The sequence below is a fragment of the Pleurodeles waltl genome, chromosome 1_1, assembly GCF_031143425.1.
Source record: "Pleurodeles waltl isolate 20211129_DDA chromosome 1_1, aPleWal1.hap1.20221129, whole genome shotgun sequence".
Lineage (NCBI taxonomy): Eukaryota > Metazoa > Chordata > Amphibia > Caudata > Salamandridae > Pleurodeles > Pleurodeles waltl.
This window is the reverse complement of record NC_090436.1, coordinates 407,380,199-407,396,728: the sequence shown is the minus strand read 5'-3', so window position 1 is coordinate 407,396,728 and position 16,530 is coordinate 407,380,199. Positions and strand designations below refer to the sequence as shown.

General features: G+C 44.2%; 1 protein-coding gene across 1 annotated transcript in view; it reads left to right on the top strand.

Annotated features, from left to right (window-relative positions):
• ANKDD1B (ankyrin repeat and death domain containing 1B) overlaps positions 1–16,530 on the top strand; it is a 516,198-nt gene that overhangs the window by 410,082 nt on the left and 89,586 nt on the right. Inside the window, exons 13-14 of the mRNA XM_069223721.1 lie at positions 494–589; positions 13,718–13,916. Of these exons, the coding sequence (XP_069079822.1) occupies positions 494–589; positions 13,718–13,916 (295 nt within the window). The remainder of the gene's footprint in view (positions 1–493; positions 590–13,717; positions 13,917–16,530) is intronic.

Genomic DNA, 16,530 nt, shown 5'->3' with positions numbered 1-16,530 from the left:
ATTTAACAACTAATCCCTGTACCAGGATACTAATCCTCTGCAGTGCCAAAAGACTGCTTTGGAAATGCTCTTACACTATGATTTGCCATACATAAATAAATTAATATACATCTTGTAAATTACGTGTCCCCCCTTTTTTTTTTCACTGGAACTGCCCTGTTCCATCATATACCTTACAGGAAGATGACATTCTAAACAGTGGCGTAATGAAACTGGAGGGCCCACCCCTTCCAGCACAGAAAATGGACCCCCCGGACTCACTCACAGGCCAGTTGCTGTGCTGGGGGGACGGAGTGCCTGGAGCTCGCCCCCGCGCCCAGGGGTCTGCGGGGGCCTTTGTTACGCCACAGATTTTAATATAACAACAAGGTATTTTAACAGCTGTGCTTTTGTTAACATTTAACCAGTTGCAAGCATCTCACATTCTCACACCGAATGCCTTCATGAGCAGTTCTTTCCGTCTACCTCAATGACTCACACTTTCTGTCTTCAGCAAGGTAAAACTGCGCTGAACGTGGCCTCCAGAAGCAACCACACCCTCATCGTAGATATGATTATCAAGGCGCAGAGGTACTACGACTGGCTAAAGGTAAGAAACTACACTATCTTTGGACATGTTACGTAATTTATACTTGATAGAGCGCACATTAACCTACGGTTTCTAGAAGCTAAAAAATGCTGGGGCTCCCTCCCATAAGGTAAGGCAATCTGAAATTTTCCTCTATCAGCAGTGATATATGCTTCTCTACATCACCATGTTTTTAGATTTTTCCTGAAGAGCCTAAACACGGTTTCATTTCGCTGGTGACCAGGGAGGGAATGCTATATCGGTACAGAAAAGCTCCACTCTCCCATGTATTTCTTCTGGCATCTAAGGATAGTCGGGTAGTTAGAATTGGCCGTGGCCATCTATTGCCATCTAGTTGAAACTTCAATAGTCACTTTTTTAAAGGTCCAATTCATAAAGCATTTTGGAGTACTCCTGTAGTACTCTTTTACATATTATTTCACTTACTCTTTCATACCTTAATGAATTTGAATAAAAAGAATAACACGGAAATAAGTAGTTAAAGTTAGTTTATGGTTAGTGCAAGTAGAAGGGACTGTGTCCGCTCTGTGCTTTCACTTATAGGGAGTAGGATCAGGGCTTAATTTGTGCTGGTGTTCCCGGGTGCTTGGCACCAGCATTCATTTCTCATATTCTTCCACATAGTGGTGCTGTCTTCATAAGAGCACATGAGTAGAGCGTTTAAAAATTCAATATATATATTAACATAACAGTGTGTCATCCCGATCATTCTTTTTCCTTTGATTGCATGGAATAATCAAAATTGTCACATTCATTGCAGTGTGATGGGTAGTAGCACTGATTTGATAGCGCTGACAGGATGTGGGCGTTGGTACTTTGTTTTTTGTACAAATTAAGTCCTGAGTTGATAGTTTTGTAGCAGGTGCACAAAGTCACGGAGGAGTAGGTAAAAGAGAATGCCTGTTTTACTACTTCCTATACTCATACATTTCTTTGTTAGTGGGACCCAATGTGTTTTAGAAGAAATGTGTTCCTACTCTAGTAATATTTTGCTTTTTTCTACCTGGTAACAAAACAAACAAGTGCACTGGATTAGTGCGTGGATACACAAGCCATGCTCTAGGAAGGAGTACACTTTTCAGTTGAAGCCTCATATGGGTTTCAGCAGACACGTAGATAAGCTTGAGGCTCCGACTGTCTTCTTCGCACCCTGCAGTAGTTGTAATTTCCATTGACAAACAATAGGGCCTTGCCTGCCCGAAACTACTCTTATTGATGCTGTTTTGCCCCCAAAATATTGATACTAGACAGCTGCTTGAGTCCTGTCCTGCCAGATGCTATTTGGCATTTGCTGGCACCTAGCTCCTAAGCCCATAGACCCCAATTTCTTAGGGTGTCCTACTTGTGTTTTTTTACAGTTTTATATCATGTTTTCAGGCTCTTACATAACATGCCAAAGGCCCCCACATTTCTTGAATATTTTAAAGATTTGACATATAACTCTCTACATGTTGGTTATTTAGTTGAAAAAAAAATAAAATAATGAAAGGAGGCCATTGGCACTGTGTCAAACGTATCTGTATATCAGTTCCATCCTCTTGGGTCCAGCGCATACTCATGGGCTTATTCCAGAATTAGAGGAACTGGTAGTGATAATTACCAAGTGCACACCTCTCCAGCGGAGGCATCGCTATCAGTGGTGCAGATGGTGCAGTGGTACCCGGGCCAAAAGTAGAGAGCGAGTATACCCCGCCCGGATCGGCTACAATAGGATTACAATTCACTGACTTCGAATCAGTGAAACAGGGTCTTGCTGGGCCCTTGTACTGTTTACTCTTAGTGGTGTACGATCAGGGTGGAGGGATTAGGGAAAGAGGACAGAGAGTAAGAAAGATGAAGAAGAGTAAGTGAAATTAAAAAACGGGAAGGGTGACACATCGAAAGGTGAAGGAAAGGTACCAGAGAGAAGCAGATTAGAACATGTAAATGAGACAGTGGCCACATATAAGGATGTCAGGGGAAGAACAGTAGTCTGGAAATGGAAGCTACAGAGAGCAATAAAAACAAGGTTTTTATGTAAGAGAAAGGGAGGAAGTGTCGTAGATGGACTCTCGCTCCTAAGAGAGAATGCTGGTTTAGGGGAGACAGCACTTTTGTTCGTAGGCTACTGAGTCACTCATACAACAAGTCGCAACTGTCGGCCGAACCCTCCCGGCTCACAAGCAGTACCTCACCAAAACTCAGAAAGCAAAGGTGATTTCTGGCAGCCTTACGCATGGACTCTAGATAAGACCTCTCAGGGAAGTCGTGGTGGAACGGAAGTTATCCTTTTCTCATGCTAGCAACAAGTCTCAGTCACACAGAGGCAATGAAGGAGATGCAGGAGGGTTTTCAATATATTTATTGAAAAGACTGCAGTCTACAATAAAATGCATGTGCTGCAATGATTAGGATAATTAACAATAAAAGGAGCAGAATTGAGAAGATGAGAGTTGCAAATATAAAAACCCCCATCATCTTACAATACACATGAGATGTGAAATTCGTAGCAAAAAGAGCTTAATCTCTAACCTAGAGAGAGATATGTATGATAAATTTAATAAGCCAGTACCATGTCCATGAGAATCCCCACCCAACCCTTGTTGCTTGGAATGATGTCTCTAGCTCAGGCTCTGTGGTGACACAAAGGCTGAGTTCTATAGCAAGGTGATGTGCAGCATTGATGGCATCTGGAAGGAACCCCTCTAATGACCTTGTGTAGGAGGCTGGCCTGGTTTGTAGTGGTACCAAGGGGTACTTACACTCTGCACCAGGTCCAGTTATCCCTTATTAGTGTAGAAGAGGTGTCTAGCAGCTCAGGCTGATAGAAAAGGGTAGCTTAGCAGAGCAGCTTAGGCTGAACTAGGAGACGTGTAAAGCTCCTACTATACCACTGGTGTCATATGTACAATATCATAAGAAAACACAATACACAGATATACTAAAAATAAAGGTACTTTATTTTTATGACAATATGCCAAAAGTATCTCAGTGAGTACCCTCAGTATGAGGATAGCAAATATACACAAGATATGTGTACACAATACCAAAATTATGCAGTAATAGCAATAGAAAGCAATGCAAGCAATGTACAGTCACAATAGATTGCAATGAGAGCACATAGGTATAGGGGCAACACAAACCATATACTCCAAAAGTGGAATGCGAATAACGTATGGACCCCAAACCTATGTGAGCTTGTAGTGGGTCACTGGGACTGTAAGAAAACAGTGAGGGTTAGAAAAATAGCCCACCCCAAGACCCTGAAGAGTGGGTGCAAAGTGCACCTTAGTTCCCAGAGAGCACAGAAGTCGTGATAGGGGAATTCTGCAAGGAAGACCAACACCAGCAATGCAACAACGATGGATTTCCAGAGGAGAGAACCTGTGGAACAAGGGGACCAAGTCCAAGAGTCACACTCAAGTCGTGAGTGGGCAGATGCCCAAGAAATGCCAGCTGAGGGTGCAAAGAAGCTGCCACCGGATGGTAGAAGCTGTGGATTCTGCAAGAACGAAGAGGACTAGGAACTTCCCCTTTGGAGGATTGATGTCCCACGTCGTGAAGAAGCTTGCAGAGGTGTTTCTGTGCAGAAAGACCGCAAACAAGCCTTGCTAGCTGCAAGGGTTGCGGTTAGGGTTTTTGTATGCTGCTGTGGCCCAGGAGGGACCAGGATGTCGCCAATTGCGTGAGGAGACAGAGGGGGCACCCAGCAAGACAAGGAGCCCACTCAGAAGCAAGCAGCACCCGCAGAAGTGCCGGAACAGGCACTACGAAGAAGAGTGAACCAAAGCTCACCCGAAGTCACAAAGGAAGGTCCCACGACGCCGGAGGACAACTCAGGAGGTCGTGCACTGCAGGTTAGAGTGTCAGGGACCCAGGCTTGGCTGTGCACAAAGGAAATCCTGGAAGAGTGCACAGGAGCCAGAGCAGCTGCAAATCATGCGGTACCCAGCAATGCAGTCTGGCGTGGGGAGGCAAGGACTTACCTCCACCAAACTTGGACTGAAGAGTCACTGGACTGTGGGAGTCACTTGGACAGAGTTGCTGAGTTCCAGGGACCACGCTCGTTGGGCTGAGAGGGGACCCAGAGGACCGGTGATGCAGTCTTTTGGTGCCTGCGGTTGCAGGGGGAAGATTCCGTCGACCCACAGGAGATTTCTTCAGAGCTTCTAGTGCAGAGAGGAGGCAGACTACCCCCACAGCATGCACCACCAGGAAAGCAGTCGAGAAGGCGGCTGGATCAGCGATACAAGGTTGCAGTAGTCGTCTTTGCTACTTTGTTGCGGTTTTGCAGGCGTCCAGAGCAGTCAGCGGTCGATTCCTTGGCAGAAGGTGAAGAGAGAGATGTAGAGGAACTCTGATGAGCTCTTGCATTCGTTATCTAAAGAATTCCCCAAAGCAGAGACCCTAAATAGCCAGAAAAGGAGGTTTGGCTACTTAGGAAGGAGGATAGGCTGGAAACCCAGGTAAGAGCCTATCAGAAGGAGTCGCTGACGTCACCTGCTGGCCCTGGCCACTCAGAGCAGTCCAGTGTGCCAGCAGCACCTCTGTTTCCAAGATGGCAGAGGTCTAGAGCACACTGGAGGAGCTCTGGGCACCTCCCAGGGGAGGTGCAGGTCAGGGGAGTGGTCACTCCCCTTTCCTTTGTCCAGTTTCGCGCCAGAGCAGGGCTGGGGGATCCCTGAACCGGTGTAGACTGGCTTATGCAGAGATGGGCACCATCTGTGCCCATCAAAGCATTTCCAGAGGCTGGGGGAGGCTACTCCTCCCCAGCCCTGACACCTTTTTCCAAAGGGAGAGGGTGTAACACCCTCTCTCTGAGGAAGTCATGGCCATGTTCGGAGTTACCATTGTGACGCTATACATATTTAGTGACATATGTATAGTGCACGCGTGTAATGGTGTCCCCGCACTCACAAAGTCCGGGGAATTTGCCCTGAACAATGTGGGGGCACCTTGGCTAGTGCCAGGGTGCCCACACACTAAGGGGGTGATTCTAACATTGGCGGGCGGCGGAGGCCGCCCGCCAATGTTCCCCCGTCAAAATACCGCTCCGCGGTCACAAAACCGCTGAGGGTATTTTGAGATTTGCCCTGGGCTGGCGGGCGGCCGCCAAAAGGCCGCCCGCCAGCCCAGGGCAAATCTACCTTCCCACGAGGACGCCGGCTCCGAATGGAGCTGGCGTAGTGGGAAGGTGCGACGGGTGCAGTTGCACCCATCGCGTATTTCAGTGTCTGCTTTGCAGACACTGAAATACTTTGTGGGGCCCTCTTACGGGGGCCCCTGCAGTGCCCATGCCATTGGCATGGGCACTGCAGGGGCCCCCAGGGGCCCCGCGGCACCCCCTACCGCCATCCTGTTCCTGGCGGGAGACCCGCCAGGAACAGGATGGCGGTAGGGGGGTGTCAGAATCCCGATGGCGGCGGAGCGCGCTCCGCCACCATGGAGGATTCTGTAGGGCAGTGGTAAACCGGCGGGAGACCGCCGGTTTACCCTTTCTGGCCGCGGCTGAACCGCCGCGGTCAGAATGCCCTTGGGAGCACCGCCAGCCTGTTGGCGGTGCTCCCGTGGTCGGTGACCCTGGCGGTCACCGGCTGCCAGGGTCAGAATGACCCCCTAAGTAACTTAGCACCCAACCTTTACCAGGTAAAGGTTAGACATATAGGTGACTTATAAGTTACTTAAGTGCAGTGGTAAATGGCTGTGAAATAACGTGAACGTTATTTCACTCAGGCTGCAGTGGCAGACCTGTGTAAGAATTGCCAGAGCTCCCTATGGGTGGCAAAAGAAATGCTGCAGCCCATAGGGATCTCCTGGAACCCCAATACCCTGGGTACCTCAGTACCATATACTAGGGAATTATAAGGGTGTTCCAGTATGCCAATGTAAATTGGTGAAATTGGTCACTAGCCTGTTAGTGACAATTTGGAAAGAAATGAGAGAGCATAACCACTGAGGTTCTGGTTAGCAGAGCCTCAGTGAGACAGTTAGTCATAACACAGGTAACACATACAGGGCACACTTATGTGCACTGGGGCCCTGGCTGGCAGGGTCCCAGTGACACATACAACTAAAACAACATATATACAGTGAAATATGGGGGTAACATGCCAGGCAAGATGGTACTTTCCTACACCTTGTCCGTGTGAGATGTATTTATGCAGATCATGTAGGATCCCTAACACAGGTATGTTACTAAACAACTGATAGGGAGGCAGACTTGTGGCAGCAATTATATAAACAATCCCCAACAAATGTATATTATGGTCCTATCACACGTAAGTGAGAAAGGGACATGATAACAATACCTACGTACATCACTGATCATGACGCCTTCTTAGAGTGGCGCTGATAATGCAAATCAAAACATCTTTACTGACTATAAACAATGGCAACCATCTTAGAAGAAATAATGCAATAAATGAAATAAAACAGAGCAAGCTAAGTAGGTTAAAAGTCACTAGGTGACGGGGGCACAGGCCTGCAAGCCAAAAGCCTAAGCTAAACTCCTGAATCCCAATAAGAACTAAAATGGATTCACCATAGAAGGAGATAGAGAGAACAAGTTAACGAAGAGGAGGTTGGAGGAGAGAAGGTGGGGGATGCAGATAAAGGAGAGTGGATACTGGAGAAGAGAGGAAAGGTGAAAAAAAGAGAGAAGATTATTGAAGGAAAGCAAGGAGAGAAAAAGTGAGAGAAAGTGCAGAACAAGATAATAACGAGTGAGAATCAAGAGGGAAAGAGGCAAAGGAAGACATAAGAAGGACAGAGGGTTAAAGGTGGATAGGGTTGAGAGCAGGAGAGAAAGAGGGCTAGAAGAAAAGGCAGATAGAATAAGGAACATGGAGATCTTTAGATGCTGTGAAGCAGGTTGAGTGACACATGGGTTCAGCCCAATCATGGGCTTCTTTTATTACAACCCCATGGTATGGGTGGGCCCATTTTCCTTTCTTGCATTAGCACCCATTGTGTCCATGCTGTGCCACTGCTGATGAGTGAGCAATATTGTTGTTGCAAAATGGGTTCTGCCCATTTAATATACCCAGATTTTTTGCTCTTTGGATTACCCAGTTTTGGACTTTTTACTATGGGTGAGTCTCACTACATGTATCCCACCCACGGTAATCACATGGCAAATGGACCGCGTATGCCTCCACCAGTGTCCGCTTTTTAAGATAAGGCCTCTGCACGGCAGCAAGGGTAAGGGGCACTAGGCTGGTTACATGTGAACATGTGTGCATGCGTGTGAGTGCTGCACGTGTGAAACTACTTTTGCGCACAGCCCGGTAACTGCGCACGGGTAGCCTGGCACTGAGAGGACTATCCTGGATTAGATATTGACCTGGGGTTGGCCTTACATTGTTAGTGTATACTCATAGGAAAAGTCAGTGTGGTTTTCTCTTTTGTCTACAGTGATACTTTACTATACACATATGGGGAAAACTGCCTTGGAGCGCAGTTTCACTCCCTTTGGCCTACAAAGTGACACATCAAAATGGAGTGGAACATGTGCGCCAAAATCAAACCTGCAAGTTCCAAGAAGGGGTCTGTACAACTTATGGGTCATCCAGAATTGTCATATTGCTCTGGCTCAGCTCAGGATCAGAGCCCAGGCCTTTTGTCACCCCACTGGGCCAATTTAATTACATATCCCCTCAGCAGAGGGAACAAAGGCCGCCCCAGAAATAACTGCTTTCCTCAGCTCTTGAGCAGGAAGGGCTTGGGATGGAAATCTGCATCTGTTACTTATCTGTCACACTGTACCAGAGTTGGGGACAGTCCAGGTCCACTGTACATAGGATGAAGTGCAGACAATTGGTGCCAACGCAGGTGGCGTCTCCTATTTGATGTTTTGGTGGGAAAGACCCTGGCAACGATATCAGCAAGGGGTGGAGCTGAGACCCCAAGACCAGATGGGACCAGTGAGTCCTTGATAACACCATCTTGAACTGTCCCAGCAAGCTGTGCAGGAGGGTTGGGGCAGGGGCGGAGAGGTGATGTGGCACCCTAGGATTGCCCAGGGGGAACCTTCCACCCTCTTTGACAACTCTTGAACAAAGGAGGGTTGCTGTTGTTGGGGCTTTATGTGCTTTTGCTGCTGGACCTTGGGACTGCAACAGTGATGGACAACTGGAAAGAGAAACCCCCTGATGCCCAAAAGGATCAGAGACCCTTCACCGGTTGACCCAAGGACCTGTGGGTCACTCCAAGGGCCAGTGAGGCTGCCCCTGTAAAAGTCCCTAAGAACCAGGAGGGTGAAGATCTGGACTTTTGAACCCAGAGACAAAGACCCAAAGGATGGCTGGTGCAAGGAGTCAGTTGAACCAGCTCCCTGCAAGGTACATCGATTTTTAGACCAGAAGGCCTGCTGGGACTGCCCAGTAGTGTCTGAATAGGCCCACTGTTGCCCACGTTATGGTCATTTTAAAACTGGTGACTTTTGATCCCCAGAGAAGCTAGCGTGTGGGGCTGCACCACCAAGTATAAGAAATACCCCGGGGATCAGCACAGGATTCATTTTTTTAATATATCCAGGTAGTGGGCCTGTGTGAGGACATCTCCTCTCATCTTTAAGTACCCCCGGGGACCAGCATCTCCCTAGGGGCCAATGCAGTAACAACACAGCCCAGAGGGCCAAGAAGCAGTCTTTGGGGCCTGGTACCCTGAACCAAGGTGCAGAAGGGGGAACACCAGCAATGGTGGTGGCCTTGTCTCTGCTCTCCATGCACATGTCTGAGGGCCACTAATGTAGCAAATGCCGTGCCTGCTGGGAGGTGGCAGGGGCAGCCGGGGGTGGGCTTCCTAAGCTACCCCTAGCAAATGGAGGCATGTGGGGTGCCCGGATGGGACCAGTCACCCCCAAGAGGAAAGAAGAAAAAACAAAGGAAAAAGCTATGCAGCTCTCCCCAGCACAGCGAGAGAGCTGCTCATATAAATAATATTCACTGCTCCAAACTGGAGCACCCCATCATGCCCTGTGGAACTGGTTAATTTGCATGATGGTCTTGTCTTGTAGTGGCCCTAGGAGGACAAGGGGTAAGTCCTTCCAAGCAATTAGTGAAGAGGGACTATTTAACCACCAAGGTAGTTATGACTGTATACCTGCGTTAAATAAAGTCTGCATTCACTTTGATGTTTGAATGCATCATATTGTTGCCCCTTTTTTGTATGGAATGTTAGGACCAATCAGGTATTCAATAGGTTTGATGAGATATTCTGTTCCAAGATGGCTGCCGCAGTTGTCATGTGATTTCTAACGGGCTATGCCCTCCAGGCGTTTGGTTAAGAGGGACTGTTTGTTTGTTTGCACGTCTGAGATTTATGGTTGAGTCGAGCCCAGTGGGAGTTTACGTATCTGTGGTGAAGTAAGTAATATTTGTGTCTAATGGATTTATGTTCTATAGTGACCTGAAGTTGTGTGTGTTTGTTGATATCTGGATAATGGTTTGCCGTTTATTTTGTCTTCATGTAGATTTCATTGTCCTTTCCTTGTGCTGGAGTAACTTACTAGCGGTAATCATGGTTCTGTGGGAGTCCTGCTACTGTAGATCAGATGTTAGAACTTTACTCTTGACTTTATATGTTTTTTATTTAGTTGGATGTGCCGGACGAAAAGAATTAAGCAGTGCTTTTCTAAAAAGTTGTTGTTGAAGCAAGTATTTATATGCTGTGTTGCTTTATTTTCGGAATTGGCTTCGGGCATTAGTTGGTCCACTTTGTGTGGGGGTATTTAACTTTTGCCAGTTGATGAGGAGAACTGGTGGGTGATTTTATATATATATATATATATATATATATATATATATATATATATACCCTGTTTATTTGTAACACAAGGAGGACAAGGACACCAACAATGAATCTGGAAAGTGTTGTGCGGGGTTGTAGAAGTTACAGCAGCGCCCTCAGAAGTAATGTTTGTAAAACTGTCCCTAAGTTTGCAGAGATGAAAGAAGCCATGACCTTCTGGGATTTTCACTTAATGTTTGAAAGCACTCTAAAGACTGGAGCTATTGCTCTACATCTGGGAGTGCATCGTTCTCTAGGCACTGTTTCTGTTGCTGCTTAAATCTGTCCTGAGGGATATAAGGAAGGTATATAGAGAGATGTGTTCTCTAGGGGCTGAATCTATATCTGCATTTTATCCGGTCAGAAAGTAGAACCCTTTAGGGGTATTTTTACTGTTCCATTTTATGTGGCCTGAAAGTATATAAAAAATGCACACATACAAGTTAAGTTTAATTTTGAAAAGTCTTAGGGATATAATAATGTTGACAGTGATTACTGATCAGGGTTGAAATGCTATGTTAACATTCATTGCATTTACACATGGATATTGTTGATTATTACATTTGCACGAAAAATGAAGGTGTTTTTAACATGTTTTGTTTGCTCTTATAGTATGTTGAACCCTTGATAAAGCCAATAGGCCTGTTTTATCTAAATTGATACCCCCTATATTATGATGCCTGGTATAGGTTAAGGAGGTACTGGGATTTTAGGAGTCAAATGTGATTTTGCAATGTCATCCATGGTATTTTCAATCTGCTTTCTGTATATAGTGCATAGTTTTTAGTGGTGTATGTGTAATAAATGTTTGTTTCCTTTTTCTAAAGAAAAAGCCCTGACTGGATAGTCACTTACTTAAGGGGTTATTACAACTTTGGAGGAGGTGTTAATCCGTCCCAAAAGTGACGGTAAAGTGACGGATATACCACCAGCCGTATTACGAGTTCCATAGGATATAATGGACTCGTAATACGGCTGGTGGTATATCTGTCACTTTTGGGATGGATTAACACCTCCTCCAAAGTTGTAATAACCCCCTTAGTATTATTATTGCGTGCCAATGGTGATTGCCTATTCACACCACCTCCCCTGAGTAGAAATTGGACTGCTGTGCTTCGCTACCCTGAGAGAGTCAAGTGTAACTGCGGCCTGTTTGGTTCCCAGTAAGGGGAAATTGTGGACCAATAACTTGTGCAGGCCTCACACCATGCACAACTAATAACCCCGTATCCTTCAGTGGTGTTGTACAAAATATTGGGACTAGTGGAATAATGGTGGCTAAGGAGGGACTTATTGAAAAGGTGTGTTTTCATCTCTTTTTGGAAGTCCAAAAATGATGAATGAAATCTCATGGGTGGGATACCTTATTTCAAATCCTGGTGCTCAGTTTGGTAAGACTTTACTCCATGTATTTTCCTTTCTGCAGTTCTTTATTTCCTTTCTTGTGATGTCATTGCTTATTGTGTTGCATGGTGAGTTTTTCTGCCCAGTGGCTGGAGAGGTGCAGTAGTCTTTGTTGTTTTGTAGATAATGCAGCAGGTCCTAAAGATTAAATCCACCCTTGGGGAACTGCCAGTGCCGTCCCTCAATGAGGAGGTGATGTGCTGGCAGTTCTTTACTGAAGATGGTTCTCAACTGCCTCAAAGCTGATGATGACATAAGCAGTAACAATTTAGAAAGCAGCATGGTGGAAGAGAGAAAAGGCACAGAATGCAGTAACGAAACATGAGCTCCCCCCCCTCTGAACTCACTCAGGAGCTCTCAGACCAGGGTAATGAGCTGAGAGGGGCCCCTGGAGGGTGGAGGCTCCCCCACACAGCAGAGGCTGTGGGGGCCTTTGTTATGACACTGTTATGACACTGTGTTTAATACCTGTTAAACACTGACAAGGAAGAGAGAAGTGATTTGGACTTCTACTTGTGGGGAATCTGCAAAGCGAGTTTCAACATTTGCAATGCACTTCTCTGGGCCCAAACTCGATGTTGGAATGCAGAGAATGAGATGTTGGATTGACCATGACAGGTGTTGCTTTAAATAAAAGTCAATCAAGCAAGCACAGACATGTCCACTAGGTTCTAAGCCCACCTTGTATGAAGATCTTCCCTTTACTGTTTATCCTAGCAGAAGACTTGCGCTGCTCTGAATGAATGCTGGCATGTGTACTCCTCGGCCATGCTGTAACAGCAGACCCACACAATCTTTTCTGTTCTGCACTGCCTCATGACCACCAAGGCCATGAGTACATTGAAAAATCTTTATTGTATGATTACTTAAATTCTTTACAATATTTAAGGAGAAGCAAAATAATCCACAACAAATAAAATATATTAAAACAATTCATTCTTTGGAATGTCTTGAAGGTTACATTTGATACTCTAAACAAACCCTACAATGAGCAGCCGACATATATATCACTCAGCAATAGCCAGGGTAACCATAAAGTGCAAATATTGGAGAAAAGACCTGAGGTCATAGCAGCACAAAAGTGTCAAGTGATGGCTAAACGCTTATAAAATACGAAAGTCTCTCAGTGTATGCTAAAAAAATCAATATAAAAGGAGACAATATGAGTTCATAGTTAAAAGCAGTGCTATCAGCCAACAAATTAAAATGCACAATTTCAGGGAGTAGACTTGCTTGTCCTCTAAGACTTACTGAAGAAGGAAAATCTGGCCAGTCTTCTTGCATTATTTGAGTGGTTCTTGTAATAGGCTGATATATTGGCCAAATTTAGGCAGGTCAGTTGGCTCAGTTATTGTAAAGATTCCTGACGACATTATCAAAATAAAGATGAGCGTGCACACTACACCTCCCCCAGTTATGAATCCTCTCCAGGCCCCATGTTATTGGTGTGTAATGCATACAGGTGTGGGTACATGCATCTCTTTTTCAATTGGACTGTGACACTGCAGCCAATTCACAAAGGTATTTTTAGTGCCTGAAGTACTACAGTTACACGTAATCATAAATGAATTGGCCCCAAAATTTCGAACTCCCTATTGGTACAAGTGCAATGAGGGAACATCCTTTTCTGTTTGTACTAGTTATGTATGATTTTTTCCTGAATATCCACATTCCACATGCTTTAGGGCCAATTCACATGGCATTATTAGTGCGTGAAGTAGGACTATAGGGGTACTACTTCTCAATCATTAATGTCTTTGGGAATTGGCCCATTTGTTGTTTATCCTATTCTGTCTTAAAATAAAGTGTTACAAAGAGGGTCCCAATATGGCTTCTATTTATTGCAGGTGCTGTAGGAGTACATGCTTTGACTTAAAGTAGTTAATGTGGACTGCACTTAAGTGTTGGCGAGGGGGACAAAGGCCTAAAATTCAGTTTGGATTTCTTTTCCCTCAGGATCGTATCGAAACTGGGCAAGAAGTATATGAAGATAGCCTCTCATTTAAACAAGATCACTCTGTGCAAACTAGCCTAATCCGTTCAGCTCTTTGGAATCTGTCTTATAATCGCCTCAAACCACAGGAGTGGAAGAAGTTGGCATATGTGTGGATGTTCACGGAGGCCCAGATTAAAGCTGTAGAAGACCAGTGGACAGGTAAAACAGCATATTTTGCAAAGTGGCTGTAAACCAAGGAAGACCTTTAGGGTTGAATAGGTTGTGTATGCAAACAATATAGTATAATTTATTTCTTATTATATGCACCTGGTAACCTAGGGCCCAATTCAGAAAGCATCTTTCCATGACTAGATATGACTTACTCCGGAAAATTCGTACTGCTGAAAGAGTGCTCATAAAATAAAAGGGCAGTGAATGCTATTTAACACCAGTAGTGAATCTAGTTGTACTCTCAAGGCTGTGGCTGTTTCATCAAGCGCTTCAATAAAACAGTATGTGACAATAGAATAATATGATTTGCTGGACAGGGTCTTGCACTGAAGAAGCACAATGTCTTATTTTTTGGCAAGACCACAGTGAATTGGCTAAACAGAAAGTCAAAATAACCTTAACATTTTTTAGAACGACCATTTCCAATCTAAGAGCTAATTCAACCACCTTCTACCCTGCATACATCATCCAAGAGACATATCACTTTAAATCTGGATTTGATCACACTGGGAGGTAACCCCTTGAAGAACAGTTAACCGTATTACAGGTTGTCATGATACAATGAAACATCAGTTAAAACAACTTAAAGAAATTCTTCAGATAAAAATACATACAAAATGAGTTATGGCGGGGCCTCACAAGATTAAGGGCCTGATTTAGAGTTTGGCAGTGGGGTTACCCACAACGCTGATGGATATCCCATCCGCCAAAATATAAATCTTATAGGAAATAATGGGATTTATATTTCAGCAGACGGGATATCCGTCAATACTGTGACGGAGTAAGCCCTTCACCAAACTCTAAATTAGGCCCTAAGGTTTTTTAATAATGGCCTGCACACATATCGATTCCAGAACTTCGATTTGCAGAACATCATCAAGGTCACTAAATGTAGAGTTAGAATATTAAATCTATTCTTCACTACACAATAACCATGATAACCATGATTACCTTGCCCATATAGGAGTAGTCGATATTTGTGCAGGTTGAAATTACTTTTTGCATTCTGTGACACACAACCCAAACCACACAACACAAACAAATTTAATTTTGGCTAAAGACAAGCATTTTGTCTCATGGCTTTACTTCAAATATTTACTTCTATTTACATCCTTGAAAATCTCATCATTTTATTGTAATGGAACAAAATAGGTTACTATGTCCATTCTGAACATCTGTCCTACTCAGGTGTATTGTGGGAATAAATTAAACCTTAATTAATCTTGGAACACTAAGCTGATTAGACCACAAAACAAGATGATTTCAAGGAAAATGTTTCTGCTGCCGTTTCAGTGTCGAAATCTATTTGTTCCTCAAACATTTTGGGAAATGGACATGAGTGATGAATCTATTTCTCTCTAAGGGCAAATATATAAACCTTTTTTCCAGAAATCCAGCAATGGTGCGCAAAAACTAAAACAGCTTCACCCTATTGGTCTTGCTTAATAACCACACACCAAAATTTACATACATAACACGCTGCACTTTACAGACAAATATTACTTGTCTTTCAGCCAAACTGACAGGTTCCTCTCTTTTGTACAGCAAAATAAACAAAACAATATGCTGAACCCAAATTCAATGACAGTGTCTCACAAACAGCCAAGTCTCTGAAATATTCTGTAAATCCTAGGCAAAACTAATTGAAAGTCATTGATTCTTTTCCTTTAAGGCATTCTTTCTTCTGGATTCCTTCAGAGAACCAGAAAAGACTCTTCTAGAATATTTTCAACATACGGTTTGCACATCACCAGTGATTCAACCATTCCCGCACACTCCCTACCACTCAACAGACCTGCCCTGTATACATTTACAGAGAAAACCACAGTTGGTTTATTTCCAAAGATAATTTTTAAAATTGAATGAAGACAGAAATACAATAGTGACTAGTAAGGATACAAATGGTGACTTGGTGACAAAGTATGTACACCTGGTCAGCATCTTTGCTGAGTCCCAAATATTAGCATTTCTGACCAAGACCTTGATAACTCTTTTGAAAGTATAACTATACAACAACTCCTGTCTTCTGTACCTCCCGGAAAATTACAACGAGATTCCAGTTTCTGAATGGTGCAGGAAAGGTAGATTGGAAACAGCAGCCAACATTTTCATTAACTTGATCGAACCATCAACACTAAAACAACCTTACTGCACTGCCCCAAAAAAATCCTTTGCTTGAACTTAATTAAAATCATGCTGTTCACAGTTCTAAGTCCATTCTCAAATACACTGAAGCAAACTCAAGTTTCTCTAATACTCCAGTCCCCCCGCCATCACCTGTTTCAAGCCACCTCGATGGCCATATGTCAAGAAATCACAAGAGTACAACATGTCCAAAGTGGGATTGACTTTCTGAGACGTATTTTGAAATAAAGTATTCCTTAATCTACCAAATCCTATGTAGATTTATAAAATGTGGGGTCAAATCATTACCCACGAGAAAGTTTGCAGTGCTCTTAAATTAAAAAGGGCAAAAGCCTGACTATGAGTTAGCTTGTCATGTGAATCTTTCTGGACATTTGAGGACTACATATTAGCCTATTTACTGTTACAAGCAGATGGTTATATCTTAGAGGGGGATAAACAACTACCTGATACCATC